At 33.6% G+C, this 26,595-nt stretch overlaps 4 protein-coding genes across 5 annotated transcripts; 1 reads left to right on the top strand and 3 right to left on the bottom strand.

Moving 5' to 3' along the window:
* Positions 1 to 182: 182 nt before the first annotated feature.
* On the bottom strand, positions 183 to 8,296 carry cin (Molybdenum cofactor synthesis protein cinnamon). The gene is made up of 9 exons (XM_089708454.1): positions 7,546 to 8,296; positions 6,230 to 6,384; positions 5,429 to 5,570; positions 4,516 to 4,595; positions 4,321 to 4,427; positions 3,862 to 4,021; positions 3,479 to 3,590; positions 1,348 to 1,553; positions 183 to 936 (listed from the first exon to the last, which is right to left on the bottom strand). The coding sequence occupies exons 1-9, from the start codon at positions 8,294 to 8,296 to the stop codon at positions 796 to 798; spliced, it is 1,854 nt and encodes a 617-aa protein (XP_089564580.1). The 3' UTR covers positions 183 to 795.
* Dna2 (DNA replication helicase/nuclease 2) lies at positions 8,168 to 22,164 on the bottom strand. Its single transcript, XM_089708453.1, has 24 exons — positions 21,731 to 22,164; positions 21,088 to 21,631; positions 20,655 to 20,815; positions 20,218 to 20,354; positions 19,569 to 19,779; positions 19,022 to 19,246; positions 18,796 to 18,928; positions 17,809 to 17,968; positions 17,427 to 17,542; positions 17,045 to 17,165; positions 16,437 to 16,625; positions 16,089 to 16,180; positions 15,803 to 15,944; positions 15,282 to 15,416; positions 14,903 to 15,069; positions 14,582 to 14,687; positions 12,900 to 13,035; positions 12,176 to 12,265; positions 11,307 to 11,410; positions 10,617 to 10,800; positions 10,163 to 10,330; positions 9,804 to 9,986; positions 9,348 to 9,556; positions 8,168 to 8,307 (listed from the first exon to the last, which is right to left on the bottom strand). Exons 1-23 carry the CDS (start codon positions 21,755 to 21,757, stop codon positions 9,356 to 9,358), a joined length of 3,732 nt encoding a protein of 1,243 aa, XP_089564579.1. The 5' UTR covers positions 21,758 to 22,164; the 3' UTR covers positions 8,168 to 8,307; positions 9,348 to 9,355.
* Positions 18,620 to 25,803, top strand: LOC149478877 (18S rRNA (guanine-N(7))-methyltransferase). 2 transcript variants are annotated; one of them, XM_089708458.1, is made up of 6 exons: positions 18,620 to 18,766; positions 24,264 to 24,301; positions 24,443 to 24,621; positions 24,815 to 25,008; positions 25,230 to 25,419; positions 25,559 to 25,803. In XM_089708458.1, the coding sequence occupies exons 1-6, from the start codon at positions 18,743 to 18,745 to the stop codon at positions 25,750 to 25,752; spliced, it is 819 nt and encodes a 272-aa protein (XP_089564584.1). In that variant the 5' UTR covers positions 18,620 to 18,742; the 3' UTR covers positions 25,753 to 25,803. The 2 variants fall into 2 exon arrangements, with proteins under 2 accessions (XP_089564584.1, XP_089564581.1); XM_089708455.1 differs by lacking the exon at positions 18,620 to 18,766 and adding an exon at positions 24,024 to 24,167.
* LOC149478876 (ATP synthase subunit C lysine N-methyltransferase) lies at positions 25,762 to 26,482 on the bottom strand. Its single transcript, XM_089708460.1, has one exon. The coding sequence runs from the start codon at positions 26,403 to 26,405 to the stop codon at positions 25,812 to 25,814; it is 594 nt and encodes a 197-aa protein (XP_089564586.1). The 5' UTR covers positions 26,406 to 26,482; the 3' UTR covers positions 25,762 to 25,811.
* Positions 26,483 to 26,595: the final 113 nt, after the last annotated feature.

Raw genomic sequence — 26,595 nt, 5'->3', positions numbered from 1 at the left:
AATAATCAAAGTAATTTTTTGTCTTCATATTGCACTGTTGTAATATGAAATTGCTTATAAATACATATGCACATATTATATTGTTTAAACAGAATGTTGATTTTTTTAAGGTACTCAATTAAATTGTTTAAAAACTTTTCATAATTGAAACAATTGATTTGGTAATAAATAATACAAATAAATATTTATCAAAATAGTTTTATTAAACAATATAAAATATATTTTATTACAATAGCAGTGCTTATAGCACGGAGCATATTGATCAGATCTAAAGATATACTACAATAATCTATATAATATATAAAACTCAAAGGTGACTGATATAGTGATCTATCAACGCACAGCCCAAACCACTGGACGTATCGGGCTGAAATTTGGCATGCAGCTACCTGCATGTTACATCTACATGCTAGGACGTAGGCATCTGCTAAGAAAGGATTTCACGAAAATTCTTGCAGGAACGGGGAAAAACGGGGATGCACGTACAAAGTCGTGGGCGGAAGCTAGTATATCATAAATCTTCAACAATACACCAAATGATATTTATTCCTTTTTTAAAACTGATTGAGCTTATTATAAAACTGGTTAAAAATCTAGTATGTGATGAGACACTGGCATAGTGAAATTAAAAAACTTCATCGCAAAAACTAGTGATTTTATCACTATAAGGAAAAGGAACGCAAAAGTGAAATTAAAAAACTACATTGCAAAAATTGGTGATTTTATCACTGTAAGGAACGCAAATAATTTGTGATAACTATATTTTTCTTGTATAAAGATGCTTAGTATACATATCTAAGGTCGAGTTAAGTCGATCCTTCCTGTGATAAGAGCGGGGACAATAGTGTCAGCGGGTAGATGTTTAACCTTCTCTGTAGCCCCTGGTAGTTCGAGCAGCACGCTGGCCCCACTTGCGCTGAGTAAGCGACTGCTGCACTATAAACGATATGGAATGTGTAATTACTTATTTATTACGTGATTTGTAATTAAATAATAATTGATGTAAATTCATTCATGGTCTGGCGGTAATACTGTAAAGGCAACATGTACAATAATTAATTCGTTGATTTCGTTAATTTTTACCGTCCAACTTATTAAGTATAGATTCTCAAAAGTGAAAAAGTTATTTAAGAAAACGTTTCATATGCATTGTGATAAAATTGTAAGAGGCATACTTTATAGTGAAACAATTATGTCGCGACTTGCCACGGTATACGGCAAAGGTCGCGGCTTTGAATTTTTTCTTGTATTTAAAAATTACTAATTTATAATGCTTTAGAATTGTTCAGAAATAAACATTAAACAAAAATAAATCACTATAGTATGTTATTACAAAGTCTAGCCAACCTGATTGCCCAACACCGTGGCGACCGGCAGCTGATCCCCCGGCGGGAACTCCAACACCGCGCGCGCGTACTCGGGGCGCGGGTCGAGCGTGACGTCACGCGCGAGCCGCACACGCATGCGCGCGAACTCGCTGCTGTACCGCGTGCACTGGCGGAGCGCGCGGACCACGAACAGCAGGCAACATACGTACGCTGATACCGGGTTACCTGTGACAATAGAATAGATAAATAATAAATAAATGAATATTATAGGACATTATTACTAGAGATGAAACGGATATCCGGTAACTATCCGGTATCCGGCCGCTATAATACTATCCGGCCGAATACCGGTTAGCTACTATTCGGCCGGATATACATCCGGCCGATTAAAAAAAATAGCTGGATAAAAGAAACATACTTTTGACTAATTATTTGCTTTATTTAGCAAGAATCACATTTCCCCGAAATCAAAAATTTATTGAATATGTTACGAAACTTGCAAGATATTATTTTACTTGATTGGTATTAAAATTATTGCAATTAGATTATTAATTATTAGATAAATTACCTGCTTTTTTTCGCTTCGCCGCCACGAGAAATATTATCATTGCATAATAAACAAAGAGCTAACTTTTTATTTTCACTGCTTATGTCAAAGTATTCCCATAAAGACAATCTTTTCTTCACCGATGCCATTTCTCGTTGCTAAATCTTTTAGACCTATGTATAATATAATGTACTTAAAATAATAAGAGCACAATAAAATTATAACCTAAAAACGATCACGCACGTGTCTGCCCTGCATGTAAGCCTGCATGCAATCGACACAATAATAAAATTGTACAATTGTTAACTTCACTCATCAACGAAAAGACCCGAATCGAACTGAGTCCATCCTATCGTTCGCGCGTCGCCTACGCAAACGGCTAAGCATAGAAATCTAAATAACAAGACACATAGAAGTGCTGTAATGTCATAATTCGTATGAAAACCGCTGTCGCCAAAATCAACACATTCAAACCGAAAGCTAAACAGCACACACAAGTAAACTATGCCTTTTATTGGACAGCTTGATTTTAGTGAAAACTAACTTAACTATTAAATTAAGCTTTTGAATATGTATCCTAACGCACGAATTTACGGTTTATTTTAGAATAACATCCCTAAGTATATGAGACTTTTTGCTCCAATACGAACAAACGTGATAATAAGAATGGTCGACTGTGTCATTCATTGTTATTTCGATTACTATGGTGACACTCGTAATACTTGTAAATCTATAATATAAAAATGAATCGCAAAATGTGTTGGTAAGCGCATAACTCGAGAACGGCTGAACCGATTTCGATAATTCTTTTTTTATTATATTCCTTGAAGTACGAGGAAGGTTTTTATGTAGAGAAAACGTAAATATGTACCACGGGCGAAGCCGGGGCGGACCGCTAGTATTCTATAATTTTAAGGAAAAACGGCATTATTTCTAAAAAAAAATATTTTTCGATGAAATATTATTCCTTTATAAGTATAATTACAACTTGTGGAAGAATTTCCGCAATGGGAATTGCTGAAACACACCATGTATACACTCATACGTCTCCAGAGCAACTGAACAGTGACGAATGCACTGGTGATGTGCAAATCACCTGAGTGGCGACAAGGTCACGCACGCTTACGACTTCTAGTGTCTTGTTATTTAGATTTCTATGCGGCTAAGTTTCGCCGGATATTCGGCTATCCGGCCACTTGGTCGGCCGAATATCCGGTATCCGGCCAAACTGCTATCCGTTTCATCTCTAATTATTACACAAATCGACCTAGTCCCACAGTAAGCTCAATTAAGGCTTGTGTTGTGGGTACTAGGCGACGATAAATATAATATTTAATAAATACATAATATATAGATAATAACACCCAGACCCAAGAACAAATAATTGAGTTCATCACACAAATATTTGCCCTGACCGGGGATCGAACCCGGGACCGTCGGCTCAGTAGGCAGTTACTACTGTTACAGTTACCACTGCACCAACCGCGTCGTCATGGTAACCACGGTCATGATAATATTTTGTAGTGTTTATTTTACGCGAGTACATTTAAAAATTAAAGATTTTAAGGGAAGACTAAGGGAGTCTCCCTCCCTGATAATTCACCTGGTAATGCGAATATGAATTTAGTTTTCCCTTGGTACACGCAGGTCGCGAATGTGCTTGGCTTGCCGGGCTTCATGCGCACCCGGCCGAAATGGATCGTTGCATTGAAATCCTGTAAAAAATTCATTACATTATAGCAAACAAACAAAAATAAATAGTTGGTAATGAATAATTAAATATATATATTAAGTATGATAGCTTCATGAATAAGTCGTTCAATCATAGACGCCAGGCCAGGAAACACTCTTTCCTCGGTATAATATTAAAAACGACCTTATAATAAGTTTCAGAGTCCATATTCAAAGCTCACTATTATCCAGTTAAAAAAGAATCTTATATAAAATTGCAAGTGAAAATACATTTAAAAAAGAATAAGTACTCACATTAACGAGCACCGGTTTGAGCAGATCCCGCTCGCCCATAGACACGCCGCCCGTACAGACTAGGATATCCGTATTGGGTAAAGCGCGCGCAAAGGCCGCCGCTAAAGCTCCTGGCTCGTCGCGTGCGATACCACAGTCTGTACTTTCGTAGCCGTGCTCTCTGTTACACAAGATTAAATATATTTCATTATTATTACATAATATATGTAGTTGTAACTGTAGATAATAAAGAGAAGTTATAGATACAGTTACTCGATGGTAAATGATAAAGCTATGTCATGACGATTCAAAAGTGCTTTTAAACGAAGTCTGTTTTGAGTTATTTTTTACTCTTTATCTAAGTCTCATGATCGAATTTTCTACTTTAAAAATTTCGCATTAAATAATAGTTTAAATGCTATGAAACTAAAAATTAAAAACCATACCGATTGTTTAAATTCTTTCAAATTTAAAACTTACTTGAGCAACATCTTTAACATTATTCTATTCGAATCTCTAATGTGTGATGGACGCAAAACTTCATCCGAAGGTTCTTGCAATTCATTACCCGTAGACAATATCGATACCTAGAAATTAAAAATAATATTGAAGTTAGAAAAAGTAACTTTTGAATCCAATAGTTCTTGTACATTTCTTTTAATAAATTAAACAAACCTTTGGATGAGTTCTAACAGGCACTTTCAGATACCCAGCTCCTGCCAAGATACCGATTTTTGCAGCATCTATGACATCTCCTGGAACGAGATTAAATTTAAGTTTAAATAATTTTCATTCCTATGACTAATTTTAAGCCACTAAATATTATTATCATTTTTTATTTGTTTGTTTTATTTCTCCCTTTTCAGGGGTTTGTTTGCTAGGGGCGCGGGCTATTTAGCCAAGAGACCCTAGGTAACTTAGGTTTAACTATCGGTTACAGTAGTTTCGCTGTCACTAAGAAATTTTCGCACAATACGACAAGTATTTAATATAGCTGCCTTTTGCATTGTAATGTATGTATTTTTTGGTAGATCTAGAAGTTTCAGGCTATGGTGTAAATTAGTTGGGATAACTCCAGTACATGACAAAACTATTGGAATAATGTAAACAGTCCTAAGGTTCCATATTCGGAGAATTTCTTCTTTAAGTTCGGTGTATTTGTGAAGCTTTTCGCTGATTGATTTTTGTATGTTGTGTGTGTTGGGTATGGTGATGTCAATGAGATAAGCAGTTTTTGTGATTTTATTTACGAGGGTCATATCTGGTCTATTAAAATGAATGGTTCTATCGGTAAGAATAGCGCGGTCGAAATAGATTTTAGATGTTGGGCTTGGATCTAATACGGGTTTTGGTTTATAATTGTAATATGGTATAAGCTTTAAAGCTATGAAAATTATATTTTACAGCTAACTTTTGATGAAGATAATGAACTTCCTGGTTTTGTCGATGTGTGTAATCATTTTGTGCTAAGCTAGAGCATGCTCCCGTAATATGCTATTATTATATTGTATACGTAGTATATTATTATTAGTCTGTGTTATTATCTAGATAAGATATAGATTAAATAGATTGTAGCTTGATTATATACCTTTTTCTAGAAGTATAGCACCCAATGGTATGTCGAAACCAATAGGGCGTACGTCTTGGTGAGGTTTCGGAGCCACTAATATTTCTACCTCCAGCTCTGATTCATGATTGTCAGAAGCCTTTACTAGCGCTGTATCTTCCACCTATAATAAAATGTTAAGAATGAACACATAAATATAATAATAATATGTTTACAATTTGAATTATCTTATCAAATCATTCAAAAATGATGCAATTTGAATTATTCACATTATCTAATCAAATCATTCAAAAAAAAACAATCAATGTTTTGATTTAGCAGCTAATTACGGCTTAATGAATCAGTGAAATACTGTTATGCTAAAAAAAATTTTTCTACATTATTTATGAATTAACTAAGTAAGTACTTAAATAAGTCATGGGAGAATTTACAATAAATTTTTTGATCTCTAGTTTTTTTCTTGCTGATCGTTGATAAAACTCGAGAACTTTGAGCTTCTTTAGTTGATTTGCTTTTTGAAATGTTTTGTCCTAGTCCAAGGAAGGTTTGTAAGGTGAGAGTTTATCGTACTCCTAGCAATATTAAAATGGTGAGAATCATAAATAAATGACACGAAAATTAACAGGTCAACCAGAAAAAAAATAATTAAATCTTGAGAAGTGTCAAGGGACGGAAGGAATTTAATTTCTCTATGGCAGAGAGAGAGAGACAGAGAAACACGCGCACGCTGCACAACTATAGCAAAGTGTCGTTACAACTTGTAGTCTATTTTTTCGCCATTTTCGCTTTCAGCCTCCTTTCGCAAAGTGCGAAGGAACATACCTGCACAACACAATCAGCGCCCGCCGGTATAGGCGCGCCGGTGTTGACGCGCGCGCACTCGCCCGACACGAGCGGCGCGGGCGGCGTGTCGCCTGCCGTCACTACCGAGCGGACGTGACGTATACCCGCCCCGTCGTAGCTTAGACACGCGTATCCTAAATATTATTTGTTTTATTTTTTAATTTCTGGAAATTAAATAAGCGAATGCACTGTTTACATTCTTGATGGTATATAAACAGTGCATTCGCTATTCGCCTTGAGATTCCCCCTTGGAAATTAAAACTAACGAGGGGGTTGCGCAAATGCATTTCCCAACGTTAAAAAAAGGCTCATTCCAATGATGAAAAATGGCGGAGCCCTGCGGGTAAAAACGCGGGCAACAGCTACACAGTACACACAGCTATTGACGTGTGCAAATAAAAACATCTTATTCTGAAGCGATACTGACAATTTTTCGAAACTACCCTACATTTGCAATTTACCTTAAAATTTACCTAGGTACCCAGTATGGGATGTATATATGTATTATGATATGTGCCTACTGCCTACACTATTAACAATTACTCAAAATTACACAACAATATTGTTGTCCTTAAAAAAATAATTTCGTACAAAGTAAATATAAATACCTCTAGGTAATTGAATGCTAACCAATTGCGTCAACATCACGCTTGAACGTTTTGAAATCATTGTGAAAAGTAAATAGTTTATAGGTACTAATTTATAGATTAAGTTAGTGGGCGTGGTCCGCTGTTCCAAAAAAATATTGAGAATATCTTTCATCCCCTATTTTTTTATTAAAACCATTGATTATAACCACAAACCTGTTAAGGGAGTAGTTTTTTTGAAAAATATAAGTTAAATGTTTACCCAGTACAAAGTATACAATGCCAATCATTAAGTTTGGTCATGGTATGTGAGCATTGATACTGTTCTGCTCTAATTATTATTGATATATGCAGACATTTTCTATTGAAATTAAGGAAAATAATATAATAAGCTAAATAACATGGAATGTTATTCTACATATTTTCACCCACACATCAGTTTTTCAGTTTAATATCATTTAACACTACTTAAAATGATGTCTTTAAAATATACTGCTCTACCTGTTTAATTAAACTAAGTACCCAAATATTTACAAAAGTAATGTTTATCACTGAAGGCGAAACAGTATTATTATAGGACCAATTTAGATAACAATGTTGGTTAACTTCATACATATAATTATAAATTATTAAAACTTGATAGCACATTAATGAAATAAGAAGTCCTAAGTTATTTAAAAATTTAAAGTAATGCATAAATGGTCTCACCATCTTTGACAGAAGCTGGAAAAGGTGGCATTGGTTCTTTCGCCAAAATTGCTTGGGCTGCTACACGTCCAATGCTGTCTTCTATAGCTACCATTTCCACACCTTCTATCCATTGCATCATCACAGCATCAACAGTATTGAACGCTACTGACATTTCTAACATGGGGTATGGGGATTCCCGATCTCTCAAAGCCACCTTACTGATATCAACTTTACTCATTTTGTGCGGACAACCATCTTCTGCTTGCATTTTATCATGGACTAATCTGACTTCCGCTAGATCATTAGCTAGCAGAGAAACAGCATGAGACAATACAGGTTTCACAACCTCAATACATTCAATAACAGCTTTTTTACTACCAGGAAAATTTACAATCAATGTTCTATCCCTTATTCCTGCTGTTGCTCGGGAGAGCATTGCCATTGGTGTCTTTTTTAAACTTTCCAGGGTCATAGCTATAGGTATTGCTGGTACTTCCCGTTGGATCACAGCTTTGGTAGCCTCTGGAGTTACATCTCTACTACTTAACCCTGTACCGCCTGTTGTTAAAATTAAATCTACGTTTGAGTCGCAAAAGTACTTGAGCTCTCGCTCTATAATTTCCTTCTCGTCTGGTATAATGATGGTGTGTATGTAGGCATCGGGAAACTTTTCCTTTACCAACTGAACCAATGCTGGGCCCGACTCATCTTTAGAATGGTCTTTGAAGCAAGTATCACTTACTGTGATAATCACAACACTCTTCACCATTATGCATGTATCTGAAATGAAGAACTCCTAATAGTCAAGTCTTATTCCCAAAATTATTTTGAGTGTCATCTTTATCTGATAAGGGTGCTTCGAACATAATTTTTATCTATTAAATAAACAAAGATTTGGGTCAATATTAATTTTATCATAAATATTGTATAATAAATAGAACAAAATATTTTTTGAAGATTACCAGAAACTTATCAAGGTTAATTCAAAATATGATGAAATATATAATTTTCAATGTTTAAATATTTTACTTTAAAATATAAGTATTAACTGGTTTTAATTACTTATTAATCAAAACAAACATACAATTTATGCGTTTCTAAAAATATACCCTCTATTTTTGTTTTGGCACAGCAGCAATATAACTTTACGCAATTCTATATAATACCTAAACTAAATTTGCACTTTGATACGCAACCGTTCGTAGGTGCAAACCGCAAATAAGTACTGAAAACTTTGTGCGAACTGCGAACTGCGAAGTCAATAGATGAATTCAATTGACAATAGCAATCGCCAATCACAATAGCAATATAGCATTCTCTCAACGAGAGTTGACATCAGACATATTGACAGGTGACAAACGTCAATCCAACAATACAATCGAAATTCAAAATTGCCGCTCTTCTTAAAATGAAAATATGAATCCAATGTAAACAATACATATGGTTGTGCTTGTGACGAAATTAAGTATCATAGAAATTACTTCTTTTATTACAACAAATGTGCAAAACAATCATAATGTTGCAATAGCTTATACTTAGGTTATACATTAAAAAAAAACATATGTAGGAACTTGAAAAATACTTTAATACTCTTGCATAATTTTTCACAATATAATCACACATAATTTTTAACATTATACACATAACACAATTTCACGTCAGCAGTCAAGTATGGCAGGAACATTTTTATTTAGACTTGTCCTCTACATAAATTAATAGATAACACTGATTATACGAAAATTCATAAAAGAAAGACTAACTTATAACATAATCACATTACACTCTATTCATTTAAACTTAAGTATCATAAAAAATATTACATGATTATTTACTTCACACACTCTTTATATTTACTTAACAAATGATCAACAACAGAAGGTTCCAATTGAATAACTTTACACGCATCTATTAATTGTGAAAGGGGTTTATATCTTCTTAGAACCCGCTCATTGCCGATTGCTATAAATTTGTGTTTCGCTCGAGTCACACTTACGGCCAAACGACGTTGGTCGTTCAGAACCTCCCCATCCTGTTAATGAAAAAGGGTTTTTTATATAATATAGGTATATTTTGTGCAAAAAATTTAATCAACCTGATGCCTATTTATTATATAGATATAAATTTAGAAAACATTCAATAATGCAATGCATGCTGTGTTTTGCCTTATAGCGAAAAATTACTATATAAAAAACAAACAGTTATCATAATTCATATTCATAATACCATCGCATAATACAATAAGTATCTTTGATAAATTTTGGACATATTTTCCTCACCTTTACTTTATCATCTCGCAATTCCCGTCTTGTGCACGAATATATTATAACCGACTTGTCTCTCCCTTGAAACTGGTCGACGGTACTGACTTCTATCTTGTGTGAAGCTAGGCTTCTATGTAATAGGGATACTTGGTCTCTATACGGAGCTATTATACCGATATCAGAGTTTTGGACACCACCCTGGTAATGATAAATAGAAATAGACAATAATTAAGAATTTACCACAAGAATCCAACACTTTTCTTAGTTATCAAATATTAAATATTTATAAACAAATTTAATACTCTGTTTGAAATGGATATAATTCTCATAATTTTAATCTGAAATTTCAAGTAGCTTGTAAATTAGATTTTTACCTCAATAAGAGCTTCAACTAGCGCATAGACAACACAAGCCTCGTCTATATTTGTAAGTGCTTTATGAACCTGTTTTAATTTTGTCGCTTCCATGTTGAAAAATATTGCTGCGTCATCATTTTCTTTACTACAAGCAGTCTGAATCCAGGGCATACTACTTGATATTTTCTGTAAACAAAAACACAATATAGAATTCAAATTAGTAGAACTTAAATGAAGGATCGCTTATATATATTCTAGGTTTACTCAAAGGCAAATGTTCAAAAATAACAAAAACCAAATTAGGTAAAGAGTATTAAAGCACAAATATTATATTTTCCTTTCACTTTGTAAAATTCCTATAGTTGCAATGTATACAACTTGCAATTACAATATTTTTGTCTATGGCACGATAGTATATAAATCCCACAAGAAGACATTTAAATACTTATTAAGTACAATAATCAATTCTTACCTTCACATCAATATTCATTTTAGATTCAGCAACATTCTGGTTAGCACACTTAAGTCTCTGATTATACGCCACTTTATTAGCAATGTCCACGAGGGCTTGATTCATACGGTATTGCAACCGAAGTGTACTCGTAGAGTCTTCGCTCATCAGTCTATGGAACAGACTCTCTTCCATGCCTAGGCGCCTAGAAAACGTTTATTTGATAAATAATATCCACACAAATGTATGTAAAGCATAGAGATCTAGGGACCAATAAATAGTATTGACAATTATTAATTAAAAATTACATTACAGTAGTTTACAATTTTCCAATTTTTCATATCCTTCTCTAGCCACACAACAATGGGATAATCATCAATGTAGCACGGAAGAGTATCTCTATTGATTGCAATCATTTCAATCATCTCTTCTAAGGGAATCTTAAAGGATAAAGAAAGGTGCGCAAATTCGTTATTTCTACAACATTGCTTTTGAGCAATAAATGCAGCCCTTTCGTACATATGTTCCTGTGTGTTATTATTGTATAAAATTATGGTGTACAGCATAAATAAATAAATAAACATTGGATGTTGATAAACAAGTCGGCAGCGCGTATCAAATAAAACTTTTAAGTTATTTATTAAAAAGGATCACGCATTTACACATTAATAAATAAACAATGTTATTCAATAATTATAATATGAAATATACCTGGCAGCTTTACTTTTAACAACGGGCGGCAATTGTTCCGGATCGCCGACCAGCACAAAACGCTTAGCGGCAAACAGTGGCCGCAAAACTGTACATTGTAGCACCTAAAATAATGGTTTAAGAGAATAATTGTATTGTTTAAGAGAAAAATTAATAGTAGACTTGGTCTTTTACAGTAAAATAGTAACTTTTTATTACAGGTTTAATGCGCGTGCGCACAGCACAATGTGTTAATGTGCGGTAGACGTCGCTCATACACATTTTGTTCTTATTCTTGTTAGTTTTGTTCTTGTCTATTTAAATAGACATGTAAATAAACAATTTCCACCGATGAACGGTTTTCAGAATATCAGACTAATTAACAGATTTAGATTATATGTATATTATTTATTACTCAATTTTCTCATAACACCAGCATCAGCTGCACTAATGAATAGTGCCTACCATAGTATAAAGGGTTAAGGGAATAAATAAGTTATCTTCGAACAAAGGCACATCGCGCCGTTTGTATGTATGCGGCCGCCCGTTCATATACGTACGAAAGCTTGACGCACACTGCCCCTCGCGAGTACAGATAAACACCGGGACACGGAGACGGCCTACTTGTTCTCTTTATACTATAACTAGCTGCTCCGCGCGGTTTTACCCCCGTGGCTCCACACCTTTTGGTCGTAGCGTGATGATATATAGCCTATAACCTTCCTCGATAAATGGGCTATCTAACACCGAAAGAATTTTTCAAATCGGACCCGTAGTTCCCGAGTTTAGCGCGTTCAAACAAACAAACAAACTCTTCAGCTTTATAATATTAGTATAGATTAGTTCTCTTTACTATAATAGTACTGATTATACAAATTCAAATTGCCCACCTGAGTAGCTTCATCAACGATACAAACATCGAACGTGGTTTTGGACAGTAGTGCGTGGTTCGCGCCCAAACATGTCACTCCAACCACTTCCTATGGAAATTAAGTATATATTTACATATTAATGTCACAAATGTTTTATAATGAAACAAATAAACAGTCATTTTAAAATGACTACCACCAAGACCTAATTTGCTATAACTTTCAAATAGTAAAGTTTAATTAGTCGCATTAAAAAAATAATTTGGAAAATCCAAAAGTGCACGCCTCATAATTTTTTTTTAATAAATATTTATTAATTATTATTTTTGTTTATTTAATAACAATTAAACCACATCGAATCAGACCCTGAAAAATGAAAGGGTTCTATTCCTGAGCATACTCAAGCGTAAGAGAAAAAAAAAGACTCGATTAGTAAAGTATTTCGGTCGCTATCGTGTTAACAAGAAAAAGGATCCGCACATACAGACACACGGACGTCCAAGACAGAACTTTTTTAAACTGTTTTTTAACTAGTTTAAATAACAAAAATGACATCAAAAATATCATGAACGTTAAAAATAGTGTTTTTTCTTAATATGTGTGTGTATGTATTATCTTACAAGTGCAATGTATGATACATAAAGACATTTTAAGTTTGAAAAATCAGATGTTTTGCGCGAAGTGACAGTAGTACCCACCTCAACGCTTCGCTTATGAGGCGTGCAAAATAAAAAGTCATGATTACCATGGAATCATAAATGTTTGCTAGTTCCTCGGCAGTCGTGCAGGTTTTCGTCAGTTTTGCTTCGGTTTTTTCTAAAAGTTTGTGTGTGACACGTGATGTGGAACCTAACCGCATCACGCGTAGAGAATCTGGTAACCTATCAAATAATTAGTTACTATTAAAGATGTTACCTTAGTGTCAAAAGAAAAATATTACTTTAAAAAAAATCTAGCTGAATTCATGGAATAAATTTTTTGGTTATTTTGATTGTTTGAAACACAGAACAGTAAAGTAGATAGAAATGTGATGTGGGCGTGGCCCACGTGTCAATGATAAGTTTAGATCACCTAACTTGCTCTCAGTTGTGCGCAGAAAAATATTCGAGTCGGTTGTCAGCTGTCAAACCTTTTTTCCATATTTATTCATTAATTAGGACGTGTTGTTCGGTATAAAGAGTGCAAAAATGATAGCAGACGAAATAATATCAGCAATGAAGGCATTTCATACCGTCGGTAAGTCTTATTTTAATTTATTTTAATTATATTTTATGTTATAACTTCGCTTGTCGTAATTTGTCAAAATTGTATACAAATTACTATTATTAAACTAGTCGAAATGAACCTTAATCCATAAGAAATTAGTACTATTATAGATTGAACAGCAAACAAGACTTTCTGGAATATTATTGCAATAAACAAACGAATGTCGCTTTAGTGATGCTTGTGGTGCATATCGACAGTATCGATACTTTAGAAAAGACAAACATTATAAATATTAAATTTTATTTTATTTTTCCTTAGCTTTCATTTATTTAATTTATTTATAGATTTCCCAAAGAGGCTAATTTAAAAGAGAAATGGATAAATGCAACGTGACGAGTTAACTGGATGCCGAACAGTACTAAGCGGCCTAACAAAGGCCACCGATACATCAAACCTACGGCAGTTCCAAGATTTAAAATAATGCATATTTTCTGTTTGTATTTTGTAAATATAGATTTATACTATTCTGTTCCGTTTTTTATTTAATAATAATAATATAAAAAGACGTACTTAGTAGTAATAAACATACTCCAAAATGTGACGCATTATACTATACTCATATAAAAGAAAGAAAAAAAATACACAAAAAATATTTATTTGTGAATTATCGATAACAAGGCTGACATCCCTCAGAGCATAGCATCAGATAAATATCAAGTTAATGTCATTAATGTTGAGTGACACAAATTTCAACCTTATCTCTATGTGTTGCGTTTCAAATTTATATCTATCGAAAACTAACGCCCTCTGTTGTGGAGTAGCTGAATGTTTTCGAATTTGGAATTTCTGTGCAATGAGAAACAAAACAGCTAATATACCTAGGGATGTTATACTAAAATAAACCGTAACATGGTGCGTTAGGGTACATATTGAAATGCTGAATTTATAACCTAAGTCAGTTTTTACTCAAATTAAGATGTCCAATCAAAGGCATAGTTTACTTGTAGTGTACTGTATAACTATCGGTTTAAATGTGTGGATTGGCGACACTGGTTTTCATACTAATTAGACATTACAGCACTTCTATATGTTTTTACTTTTCTGTGGTTTGAAACATCGAAATCGAATACATGTTATTGAAAAAAAATATATTTTTGTTCCGATTGATAAAGAATGAATTAATACTAAAGTATAGAGAAATGGTTGAACTAAAATAAATACCTTGTCAAAACCGTATCAACAGCGGAATGAGTGTGCGCAGTGACCAACACACGTTGTTTGAGCGCCACCAACATTTGTATGAGGACACTGATTGTTTGAGTTTTACCTGTAAAAAGTTACACTTAACTTGGCATTTTATCATATTTTTCAGAAATATTCAGTATTGTCAAAGTTCTGGTGAACGAGACATGGAATTAAATTTACCAAACAACAACGATTCGCAAAAAGTCAGTCATCTATCCTATACACAGTTTATAGAAGTATAAGATAGATTCATTTGTAGATAAGTAACTTAGCTTAAAGATCGTAAAATATTCTTACCTGTGCCAGGCAAACCCTGGAGCAAAGCATAGTCGTTAGCAGCGAGGGCCTTCAACACTGCGCGCTGTTGTTCAATGTTCAAACTACGCATTAATTTGGACCCAAGTCTACCAACTTCTCTTGGTAATTTCTGTGTAAAAACTGGTGACTCTTTGTCGATTATAAGCCTGGAAATATAATTATTTTTTGGGGTTTAAGTTTAAATATTTAATATTAACATAACATTTTAGTTTTAAATATTTAATATTAACATAGCTGTTTAGGTTGCTTTCAGTTTGTTGGTAAATCATAATATCACAAATAGAAACTTTGTGTTACCAAAATGCACGGTTTTTTAAATACTTTTAAATACACTATTTACTTTACAAAAAATACTTACTTCCTTAATCTCAATGCTCTGTCGCTATCTTCCATGAGAACCCCTAAATTAGTTAGATTCTGTACTGTTGTAGCGTATGATTCATACGTGTCTATATGAAACTTTGTGGTTTTACTGAGGCGCAAACCGAGGTTCCTAAAAACAACAATTTATCAACAAAGGTCACAAAAGTGTGTGTTTTATCCCAATATACTATAAGTCGATGAACAGATTTCCATTATAATCTAATGAGGGAGTCCTTGGGTATCCCTTAAAAAGTTAAAATGATAAAGAAGATAAATAAAACCGATCTAGTTTATTTTTAACATAATCTATTTCAGATGTATAACGAACTAGCTGCGCCCCTCGGTTTCACACGCGTAGCTCCGCTCCTGTTGGTCCTAGCGTGATGATATAGCCTTCTTCGAAAATGGGTTATCTAACACATTTTTTAAAACGGCAGTAGCTCCTGAGATAAGCGCCTACAAACAAACTGCTTTATAATAACAGTAGTATAGATAAGCCAAGTAACGAGTACAGACCTCTCTAGATGTATATGTATTTCATTCTGATTAGCCACAGTGACGACTCCAGCGGCAATCCACGGTCTGTCCTCAACACTAACTATGGAAAATTCGCCCTCTTTTGGTCCATCGTTTGCTTTTGTACTTGGCAATTCGTCACCTATAAATATTTATAGAAAGTAAAATTATTGAATCAATATGAATGTAAGACAAATGTATAAATAAGTAACATTATCTAGAATCCAGGGGTACATAATATTTAAATAATGTATCTTTTAATAAAAATTAAAGTATAATAACAAACCTTTCGTTCGTTCAAAAACATGTGCATATCTGTCCTCCAATAATTTTACTGATTTTAACGTCAAATTCGCTGCGCAAGTACCCCGCTTGGCTCTGAAAAATATTATTAACATCTTGTTCATTAATAAACAAAATCGTTAATGTTTGACTTGCTTGTTTACCGAATAACCCATAGAACTATACCTGACTAGAATCACTCCCGCGACTTGTGGTGATCGATTTTTTTTCTACATATCAATTTGAAATAGTTGTTGATATCAAATCAAATAAAGTTCTATGCACAAATATCTGCCGGTAAATTATAAGATAATACAAAATTCTTATTAAATAAATAACCAATCATATTCACCTTTTCTCAGCACTATCCGTCCACAAAGCGTGTAAAGGAGAATTGGACATTTGTGCCTTTTCTTCAAGCTTTAACAAACTGGTCCAATGCAGGAAGTAAGTGACATGTGTCGATTCTAAATGCCCAAGAGCAAGATTTCTTAGTTTAGTTAATGGATGCGAGTCTGAGACTTTCACGTCGTTTGTATGCCTGAAACAGTTCCATAAATAAAAATAAAATACATGTATTAACAGCAGTTAGTTTATATTTATACTTTAAAATAATGTCATGTCAAATAAATAAATAAATAAATAAATCATTTATTTCACTTAAAACATTTAACAAATTAGAGCGACCCAGGCTCCTAAGATAGTAAGAACTGTTTTTCAGGAGCCTGTGTCTTCTATTTACAAATCAGAGAAAAATCAGAGACAAATTAAATAAATCAATCAAATAACAATGAACAACTAGATTCCCAATCTCACTCACACATTGTCCGAATCAAAACTCTGCCTTCGCGTATATTAGGCAGAGTTTTCTTATAAGCGTTACAATATAGTATTATGCTGAAGAAACTTAATATTTTTTGATATGAATGGTGCAAAGAATAAATAAATTTAAAAACACACCACAAATGTATGGAACAGAGTGTCAAATAAGGGCATTTCGTGCATGCACCTTCGTGATGAACAGGATCCGGCAGTGATTGTTGCAGAACCTGGGATGCGTCTTCTATATCTAACACTTCTTCTAAAAATAAAAAACTCATTTATTACATGAGAATAGGTAAATTAAATAGATTCAAATAATTACAACATTAATCAATAGATTTTTTTCAGTTTTTGGGTTTTTACGCACTTGAAGTTTGTAGTAGGCTCGAAAGAGACTTGAGAAATCAAAATTGTAGATTTTTATTATACTCAGATTAATTTTCCGTAAATTATGTTTAAAACTGTATTCGTAAACGATTGCTCTAACAGATGGCATTTTTATTGATGACCTTTTTAATACCTGTTTTCATATCGTTCGGTCCAGCCGCTAGATGCTGTACAAGCTCATTTCGCAACATTATAAGATCGCGTCTCTCTGGATACCCACAACTTACTTCTCTTACGTCCACTTGTTCTCTATAAATAAAAAATTTTTACATACCCTATTTCAATATGAAATTTGGTACAAATATCGAGTCGGTATCAGCATTGTAGCTCTAGTAACTAGCTTTTAGAGCTACATTAATTATAAACATAAACAATAAACTATAGGTAACAATTCTATTGGGTTATTAATAAAAGACGAATATCAATCAAAACTAATCAGAACACTACAGATATTATTTTGATGCTATTTATCAGCTACACCACAGACTAAAGATTTTTATATATAATTTACTCACTTTAAATACAATAAAAGCCCTCGCTGCAAAGTGACAATAGGATCCTCTTTCCGCTGCAAACTCAACATCATGCCATACAACACAAGTTGTCCTCTGTGCTCGGCGGAACCTGACGCTCTCCCACTTTTTAATTCTAATGGCATTATTTCACGTTTTTTCCCTAAAATATTTATTGAAGCATGTTTATGTATGAAATTCATTTTTACAGACCGTTTGGCTTAGTTGGTAGTAACCCTGCATTCCAAGCCAGAGGTCGTGGGTTCGATTCCCACCCAGGGCAAATATTTGTGTGATGAACATAGATGGGTGTTAATTATCTATTAAGTATTTATTTAAAATTATATATGTATGTTTATCAGCCATCCGGTTTCCATAACACAAGCGAAATCAGCGGATCAGACTGTGCCGTGTGTGAAAACCGTCATGAAATATTCAAATACTAGATTTCCGCCCGCGGCTTCGCCCGCGTTTTCAAAGGAAAAACCGCATAGTTCCCGTTCCCGTGGGATTTCCGGAATAAAACCTATCCTATGTGTTAATCCAAGTTACCCTCTATATGTGTGCTAAATTTCATTGTAATCGGTTCAGTAGTTTTTACATGAAAGAGTAACAAACATCCATACATCCATACAAACTTTCGCCTTTATGCAGCAAACCAAATACCGCATTGCTGTGCGTTACCTATTTAGGAAACGCAACGAAAGTTTTTATTTGAAATGAATCATAGCGCAACTACGCGCATGAAAGCGTAAAAAACCTTCACGATGCTGCAGTTTTATCCAAGATCGCGCATTCCCGGACTGTGCTGCCTGATTCACAGTAGTGTAATAATCGCCTGTCTGTTTGCAGGCCTGTTTGTGTCTAGACGAATTTTTGGAATGATAGGGTCCAATTAAGTGGATGTTTTAAAAAAGAAAGAGAAGTTTTGCTGGGCATGGTAAAGGTGACATTTTCGTCGGTAAAAGAAATAAATTTTCATTAATTTACCACTTCTCTCGTGAATAGTCACTTGGAGAGTAGCATCTATTTTTCCTTTTAGTCCCAATTTTGGGCAGCAGACATTTTCTTCTATATCCAGAACCTCATCTATATGCCCATTCCATTTGGCTTTCTTGTTATCCTGTAAAAAATTTGACCATTTTTATCTGTCTCTATACTCTCTTTTATTTGATGCTAAAATCTGTCTTCGTTTTGATTTGATAACCATTTTTACCTGCAATTGATTTTTTCCCACATACAACTGCATGAAATCAGCTAAAGGTGTAATATACATGTCCATGTTATTGCGCGCTTCTTTTTCACATATACCCGCATCATAGAGCCTGTGTATAGACTCCTTTATTAATTCATCACAAATAGCTCGTAACTCCGCCACATTTGTAATATGTTTTGTTAATGCTTTTTGCACTAACTCATGTATTAGGATTCCTATTGTCATCTAAAATGGTCAAATGATATTTATATCAAAAATCAATTTTTTTATCAACAAATAGTAAAAATACCCTAAGTATAAACTTATTTTCATTTTGGAAAACATTGAGAGCTATTCATTTTTCAATGAATAATTTCTACTTTTACCGTGTTAAAACTTACATTGCATTAAATCCTTAAAAGAGAGCAGCAGAAAAAAGTAATAAAAATTAATAAACAAAAATCATATGTATATAAAATAAATAAATATAAAAAAAATATTTTTTTATTATTATTATTTTTTTTGTAATGAATTATTGAAGAATATAATAATTAATAAATATACAAACAGCAGTATTAGCAGAATCAATGCCTTTCCATCGTTCCTGAAGTATAGCTTTACGTTTACAAAACACTCCTGCAACTACACTTGTTGTTGATATCAGATGGTCTGGTCTTAGGGAAAGTAATCCATATGTGTTGTTTATAGTAAATTGACCCATTTCATTCTTACAGGCTAATAGGCTCACTATTTCACCAGGTTTTAGAGGTGTATTGATCCTAAAATAGTAATTCAATGCAAAATACAAATAATTATATCATATATCCATACTTATATTATAAATGCGAAAGTAACTCTGTCTGTCTGTCTATTACTCAATCACGCCTAAACTACTGAACCAATTTGCATGAAATTTGGTATGGAGATATTTTGATACCCGAAAAAGGACATAGGCTACCTTTTATTGCGAAATATGTACCACGGGCGAAGCCGGGGCGGACCTCTAGTATAGCTATATTTATTAAAGTGAATGATAAAATAGCTGTGATACTTTCACAGCTGAACTTCTGAACTTGTTTTGATTGAATATAGTAAAAGAATATTTCAAAGAGTAAGCTTGATAAGGGCTTTTCAAAATTATAAAATGCCCATAAGCACTACTATTGATTGCCAAAGCTAAAAACATTTGGCTAGGTTTTTGTTAATAAAATACATACCATACACCTTCCACAAAACAAGTACATCTATTATCTAAATCATTTTTCAATCTTAGTTCTAACTTCATGGGATGGGAAGTTATTGATAAAACTTCACAGCGCTGCATACTACTTAAATCCAAATCTTCTTTACAAACCTAAAAATATACAAAATAAAGATCAACCACACCACACTATTTAACAACCAAAAAGAGTAAATAATAAAATATTTTATTCACTCTAATAAGAATAAATTGAAGCATAATAAGAGCTTTCTTAAAAAATGCTTACTTAGTAATTTTTATTCTTTATTTCGCATAACATATGATTTTAAAATCCTAATTAACTTAAATAGCATAGCCATATAATCTGTTTATTATTGAAAGAAAGACACTTGTAGCTTTATATTGCATGCCAGTAGAATGAATCAACGCCATAAACCATACAATATTGCTTACCTCATCAACTTCACCAATCGCCCATTCTTCACCAAACAGATCATCAACATTTCCGTCAATTTGTTCAAACTCCAATACTCTCACAGTGGAACCACATTTTGATGGTGAACTCTCATTTAATCGCAATGGTAATTCTCTTAAGCTTGGTGATCCTACGCTATCTGGGAAAAGGACAGTTGTATAAATATATAAATGCTATATTGTTCCCAGGTGTTTTATTTATAACCAGGTATATGAATATTAATAGTTTGCAGGGTCAGTTAAACAAAAAATCAAGTGAAAACGAAATATTTTCTTTTGTTGCTGCAATAAATGATATTAAGAATAACACAGATTATATTTTTCATTACTAACTTAAGAAATATGTGATAAGAAATTATTTTTAGACATATTGTATGTTTTAAAGCTAAAACATAGCTACAAAGATACTTACTTTTTGGACTTTTAATTAATGAGGCATTTGGACTGCTTGATTTATTCAAACTATTAGATGTTTTTTCAGGTGTCCTTAAAACTTTAATCAGTTTATTTGCTTCATAATCTTTTGCATTTGAAATAACTTTGTTAGGTGACATACTTTTAGAATTTCTTTGTTTTCCATGGTCAATATTTGATAAGGGTGATCTGTTTTTGGTATTAATACTTTTAAAATCGAGTCCACAGTCATCACTGCTATCTTGTAAATTATTTCTTTTCATACTAGTTTCATTGCAATTATATTTTTCCTGAATGGATTCTTTATTCTTAGTATTTTGATCTACTTTACATTTCTTAAAAATATTAATATCTAAATTCTCTTTTACTGGTGATTTTTTTAAGTTACAGCGTTCTTCTTTTGGAGGAGATGTTGCTTTACGTTTTCCCAGTTTTATTTCATCAATCGTTATATTCTCTGAAGATTTCTTTTGTATTCCTTTAGGTGGAACTTTGAAAAAATGTGTGATAGACTTTTGACCGTTAGTCGCTTGAGGCTGCACCTATAATATGACAATTTTAGTTTAAAAATAGGTTTTTATTGCATTATTATATTATATGAACATTGTAAGGCGTATCATTATTATATTTTAATAACTTACCTTCTTCAAACTCAAACCTTTAGGCATCTTATCTCTTCAAAAATAATGTACCTGATCAAAAATAGACGTGAAGCATGTTAACAATATATAATCTTATATGAGAAATAATCAATTTCCCATGATTTGCTTGATTATTTAAACTTTATTCTTGTAAAATATCAATCAATGACTATTATTTACAAATAAAACCCCGCGAAATTTGCAAATTTTTACCATTGACATTTGACATTTTGAAAGTGTCACTTTGATTCCACAGAGAGCCACAGATTTGCAGAAAAAAATAATACCATTCACCTTAAGTCAAACCCACAGGTCAAACCACAACTCAGTTTATTAAACCTTACCACCCTAAAACACGGCAAAACACAAAATAATAATAAGTAATGATATTAATTATATTATAATATACTAATAGCGTGATAATAGCAATGCTCGCGTCACGAATTCACGATGGTTCACGTTCACACGCCCCGTTTTCCACCCCGTTTTCCAATTACAGCACTAGAGCGCATTATGTGGCATAATGCTTAACGTTGAATGTTCCAACTACAGCAACGCTTCGCACAATCGAGCACTAGAAAAAGTAATGCGCGTGAATTGATGCGTGCAATCGATTTATCGTTAGTAATCTAAGGGCGTATTCAGAAAGAAAGGTTGAAACTTATAAGCGCTTATAAGCGCTTATCGGCGCTTATAAGCGCTGGTAACCCGCGCAGGAAAATATATGAACATGCGCTTATAAGCGCCGATCGGCGCCGACAAGTTTGTTGAAACTTGTTGAAACTTGTCGGCGCCTATCAGCGCTTATAAGCGCATGTTCATATATTTTCATATATTTTCCTGCGCGGGTTACCAGCGCTTATAAGCCGATAAGCGCTTATAAGCGCTTATAAGTTTCAAGCTTTCTTTCTGAATACGCCCTAAGTTAGTAATTATTAATTGTTGGAAAAAATTGTAAAGCTTTCGTTTCATTGTAGTTTTTTCGAAATAATCAAAGTTAATTCAAGTTGTGTTAAAAAAATAAATATAAGTATGGATGAAGGTACAAACATTGGAAAAAATGTTAATGAAATAATCAAAATCCAAATTACTTAAAATAACCGTAAATATTTTTCAACCAATTATTATGTATACCGTTTATTTACACATTAATGAGGTTATTGCTAACTCTATGAATATTTTTTTTTTTCAACACTGAACATAGGGCGTATTCAGAAAGAAAGCTTGAAACTTATAAGCGCTTATAAGCGCTTATCGGCGCTTATAAGCGCTGGTAACCCGCGCAGGAAAATATATGAACATGCGCTTATAAGCGCTGATAGGCGCCGACAAGTTTCAACAAGTTTCAACAAACTTGTCGGCGCCGATCAGCGCTTATAAGCGCATGTTCATATATTTTCCTGCGCGGGTTACCAGCGCTTATAAGCGCCGATAAGCGCTTATCGGCGCTTGTCATGTTCATATATTTTCCTGCGCGGGTTACCAGCACTGACAGGAAAATATATGAACATGACAAGCGCCGATAAGCGCTTATAAGTTTCAAGCTTTCTTTCTGAATACGCCCTTAGCGCAACCTGCTGGTGCGTTTCATGTTCCAATTAAGCATCAGCATAATTCGGCATTGTGCAGCACTGAGTCGCATTATGCTCTGTAATTGGAAAACAGCCTATGTGTCGCGGTTTTCTCTACCGAATCGGTTTTTGCAGGGTTCGGTTTAGTGGCACTAGTATTTCAAATTTAAATGAATGAGTTCACACATGTATTCGGTTTCATGACTTGGCAAAAAATCGAATCTTGCTGAAGTTGAGATCTGATTTTGCGAGTACAAACCGATCCGGCCATATTATTAAAATTTCAGATGCGGTGCATTTGGGTGCATTGTATAGTGCACAGTTTAACATTCAATACGTATCGATCCTTATGCCGTTTCACATCTGTGCTTCACAGACACGCGCTCTTGCAATAAAAGAACCGCATGGTGTTTATATACGGGATCTCTAGATAAGAGGCCGTCGGATACGAAAATTCAAGATACAGTGTTGTCAGGTGGCTGAATAGCTTTTTTTTTTTTTTTTTTTTTACAGTACAATAGGGGAGCGCTTGGCCAGCTGTGTGAATACAACCTTATCCGATGAAAATAAGATTCGGCAAATCGTGTCTCTGTATGAACGTAGGGTTACGTAGACAGAGAAACCTCTGTCTACGTAGGCCCGTAGGGTTAAGTGTTTTTTTTGTGACACTGACACTGGACTGACATGCGTCTCTATCTGTGACAGACACTTGACATTGACAGATCTGCTGACTGCTGGTTCACATGTGTTTATTTTTGTAATCACACTTCTAATGGTTAAACATTTAATTAATTTTTGTGAATTTAATAAAACAAACATTTGTGGAAATGTCTAGGAGACCCGAACACCAAGCTCCCCCGGAAGTGGTAAAGTGACGTCCTGACTTGATTTTTTTAAATTGTAGACGTACATAACTTTAACTTAACTTTATCTATATTTTAAACATTCTTCTTAATTTTCAGTTTTATAACGAAGATGAAGCTCGAAAATATACACAGAAGTAAGTAAATACTTACGTAAAGTACTTACCTAAAATCTATTTCAAAAGAACCTGTAGACACAAACCTCTTAAGCATGGAGGAATTTCATAATTTTTAATATTAAATCTGTATTGTTAGTGTATTTCATGTTTGTGTTACAGTTCTAGAATTATAGACATACAAGCACAAATGACAGAAAGATGTATTGAGTTACTGTTGTTACCGGAAGAATCTCCCTGCTTGCTGTTAGACATTGGCTGTGGTTCTGGACTCTCAGGCTCTGTGCTCGAAGAAAATGGCCATATGTGGATTGGTATTGATATCTCTGAAGCTATGTTAGGTAAGTTTTAAATCCTTTTTTTTACGATAACATGAAAATCAATGAAAAAAGTAATAAGTGTGTCAAATTATAGTGTAATGAAGGTTTTCTATCATCTTATAATATAATTTTAAATTGAAGTTAATTGATTTATTGAAGTATTTTTGTATAAATATTGTTTACCTCTAAATATAACATTAAATCATATTTTCAGATGTAGCAATAGAAAGGGAAATAGAAGGGGATGTAGTCCTATCTGATATGGGCCAAGGAGTTCCATTTAGACCTGGCAGTTTTGATGGAGCTGTCTCAGTATCGGCCCTCCAGTGGTTATTTAATGCTGACAAAAAATCTCATAAACCAGTCAAAAGATTATACACATTTTTCAGCAGCTTATATGCATCACTGGTATTTACTTTATTTATTAATTTTTTTATATGATAAATTAACATAATTTAAGCTTGTTTTATAATTGATTTAATGATCAATTTACTTAATCAAATGAAGTAAAGTTAAATAGAATCATTATGTGATTGTATATTTGCATAGCCATCAAAACTATTGTCTTGTATAGTTGTACTGATTAACATTTTTTGTGTGTTTTTTAAATTATTTTTTGTGTGTTTCAGTCTAGATCAGCAAGAGCAGTATTTCAGTTCTACCCTGAAAATGAGAGTCAATTAGAGTTACTGACATCACAAGCAATGAAGGCTGGTTTCTATGGAGGTGTTGTTATAGATTTCCCCAATTCAGCAAAAGCAAAGAAATTCTTCTTAGTACTTATGACTGGTGGGGCCGCACCTTTACCAAAAGCTCTAGGTATTTTTATAAATAAATTATATTACATTCAATATAATTTTTTTCAGATTATTGAGATTTTTTATTAAAAAAATATTTTATTTTTTACATTGCATGATTTTGGACGATTTATAGATACCTTTTTATTTTATTGATATAGGCACAGATGAAGGGGATGACAATAATCTTGAAATAAAATATGCAAGGCGAGAAGCATCTAAGAAAGCTCGGGGTAAACCATTAAAGAATACAAGAGCCTGGCTTTTAGAAAAGAAAGAGAGAAGACGGAAACAGGGCAAAGAAACCAAGCCGGACACAAAATATACTGGAAGAAAAAGAAGTGGAAGATTTTAAATACCTATATTTATCTAGTTTATAAGAATATATAACAAATTTATTGAAGAACATTTTTGTTATCTTTTCACAACATACTTCCAAACAGTATCAACACCATGTCCTATTGTTTCTATAGGCACCATGTTTGGTAAGGGAAACCTACATACAACTATTACAGTTTCATTTTCTACTTCCTTTAACACCTTTTTTTCAAAGTCATTCATCATTTGTTCAACTCCAAAAATAACAATGTTGTTATACGGCTTCAAATCAAAAGTCCATAAATTTCTTTTGAAAAATCTCGTTTTGTTATACTGTTTATTAAAAATAGACGCTATTCTCGAGTAATACACCAAAACTGAGTTTAGTTCTACACCATCTGCTGCGAATCCAAGCTTTGCAGCCGTAAAAACAATTCGACCATCCCCTGAACCGACGTCTAGCAAGGTGCCTTTTCGACCTTTCAGAGCTTTTGATACTCCAAGTAATTGTTCTGTAGTAGCCGGCACGTAAGGTAGACACACTTTTCGAAAAGCTGGCGATACAAATGGTATGCATATAATACTGACTCCAACCGCTAAACCTCCAGTTGCATATATAAGCGTCTTTCCTACAGAAGATAGTCTCGCATTATTTTTCGTCCCCGAATCCTCTAGTAATGATAAATCCATAACTTTAATTCAAAAAAGATTATTGTTATCAAATTAGAGTACACTTACGAGGTTATGTACATAGGTTATGTATAAAATTTGACATTAATCAGCTGTTAGTAGTTGTCAGTTGTCCTTGTCACTATGAGTTATGCTAGGCGTCCACTAGGCGGATCGGGCCGGGCCGCATCGCAACGCAAAAATACGCCGG

This window comes from Colias philodice, chromosome 21, assembly GCF_061535455.1.
Source record: "Colias philodice isolate Cphi_HAF_F1 chromosome 21, ilColPhil1 Martin Lab GWU primary, whole genome shotgun sequence".
Lineage (NCBI taxonomy): Eukaryota > Metazoa > Arthropoda > Insecta > Lepidoptera > Pieridae > Colias > Colias philodice.
Note: the sequence above shows the minus strand (reverse complement) of the source record. Positions and strands in the feature narration are given on the sequence as shown.

Excerpts from the sequence above, each read along its gene's own strand:
- LOC149478876 (XM_089708460.1), bottom strand. The coding sequence starts at position 26,405 with ATGGATTTATCATTACTAGAGGATTCGGGGACGAAAAATAATGCGAGA.
- LOC149478877 (XM_089708455.1), top strand. The coding sequence starts at position 24,129 with ATGTCTAGGAGACCCGAACACCAAGCTCCCCCGGAAGTG. Across the intron at positions 24,302-24,442 it reads GCTCGAAAATATACACAGAA|TTCTAGAATTATAGACATAC; the intron begins GTAAGTAAATAC and ends TTTGTGTTACAG. Across the intron at positions 25,009-25,229 it reads GCAGCTTATATGCATCACTG|TCTAGATCAGCAAGAGCAGT; the intron begins GTATTTACTTTA and ends TGTGTGTTTCAG.
- cin (XM_089708454.1), bottom strand. The coding sequence starts at position 8,296 with ATGGTGAAGAGTGTTGTGATTATCACAGTAAGTGATACTTGCTTCAAA. Across the intron at positions 6,385-7,545 it reads TCCAGCTTCTGTCAAAGATG|GATACGCGTGTCTAAGCTAC; the intron begins GTGAGACCATTT and ends AATAATATTTAG. Across the intron at positions 4,596-5,428 it reads TGCTATACTTCTAGAAAAAG|GAGATGTCATAGATGCTGCA; the intron begins GTATATAATCAA and ends ATCTCGTTCCAG.
- Dna2 (XM_089708453.1), bottom strand. The coding sequence starts at position 21,757 with ATGCCTAAAGGTTTGAGTTTGAAGAAG. Across the intron at positions 16,626-17,044 it reads CTCTGTTCCATACATTTGTG|GCATACAAACGACGTGAAAG; the intron begins GTGTGTTTTTAA and ends GAACTGTTTCAG. Across the intron at positions 13,036-14,581 it reads GTTGATACGGTTTTGACAAG|GTTACCAGATTCTCTACGCG; the intron begins GTATTTATTTTA and ends ATTATTTGATAG.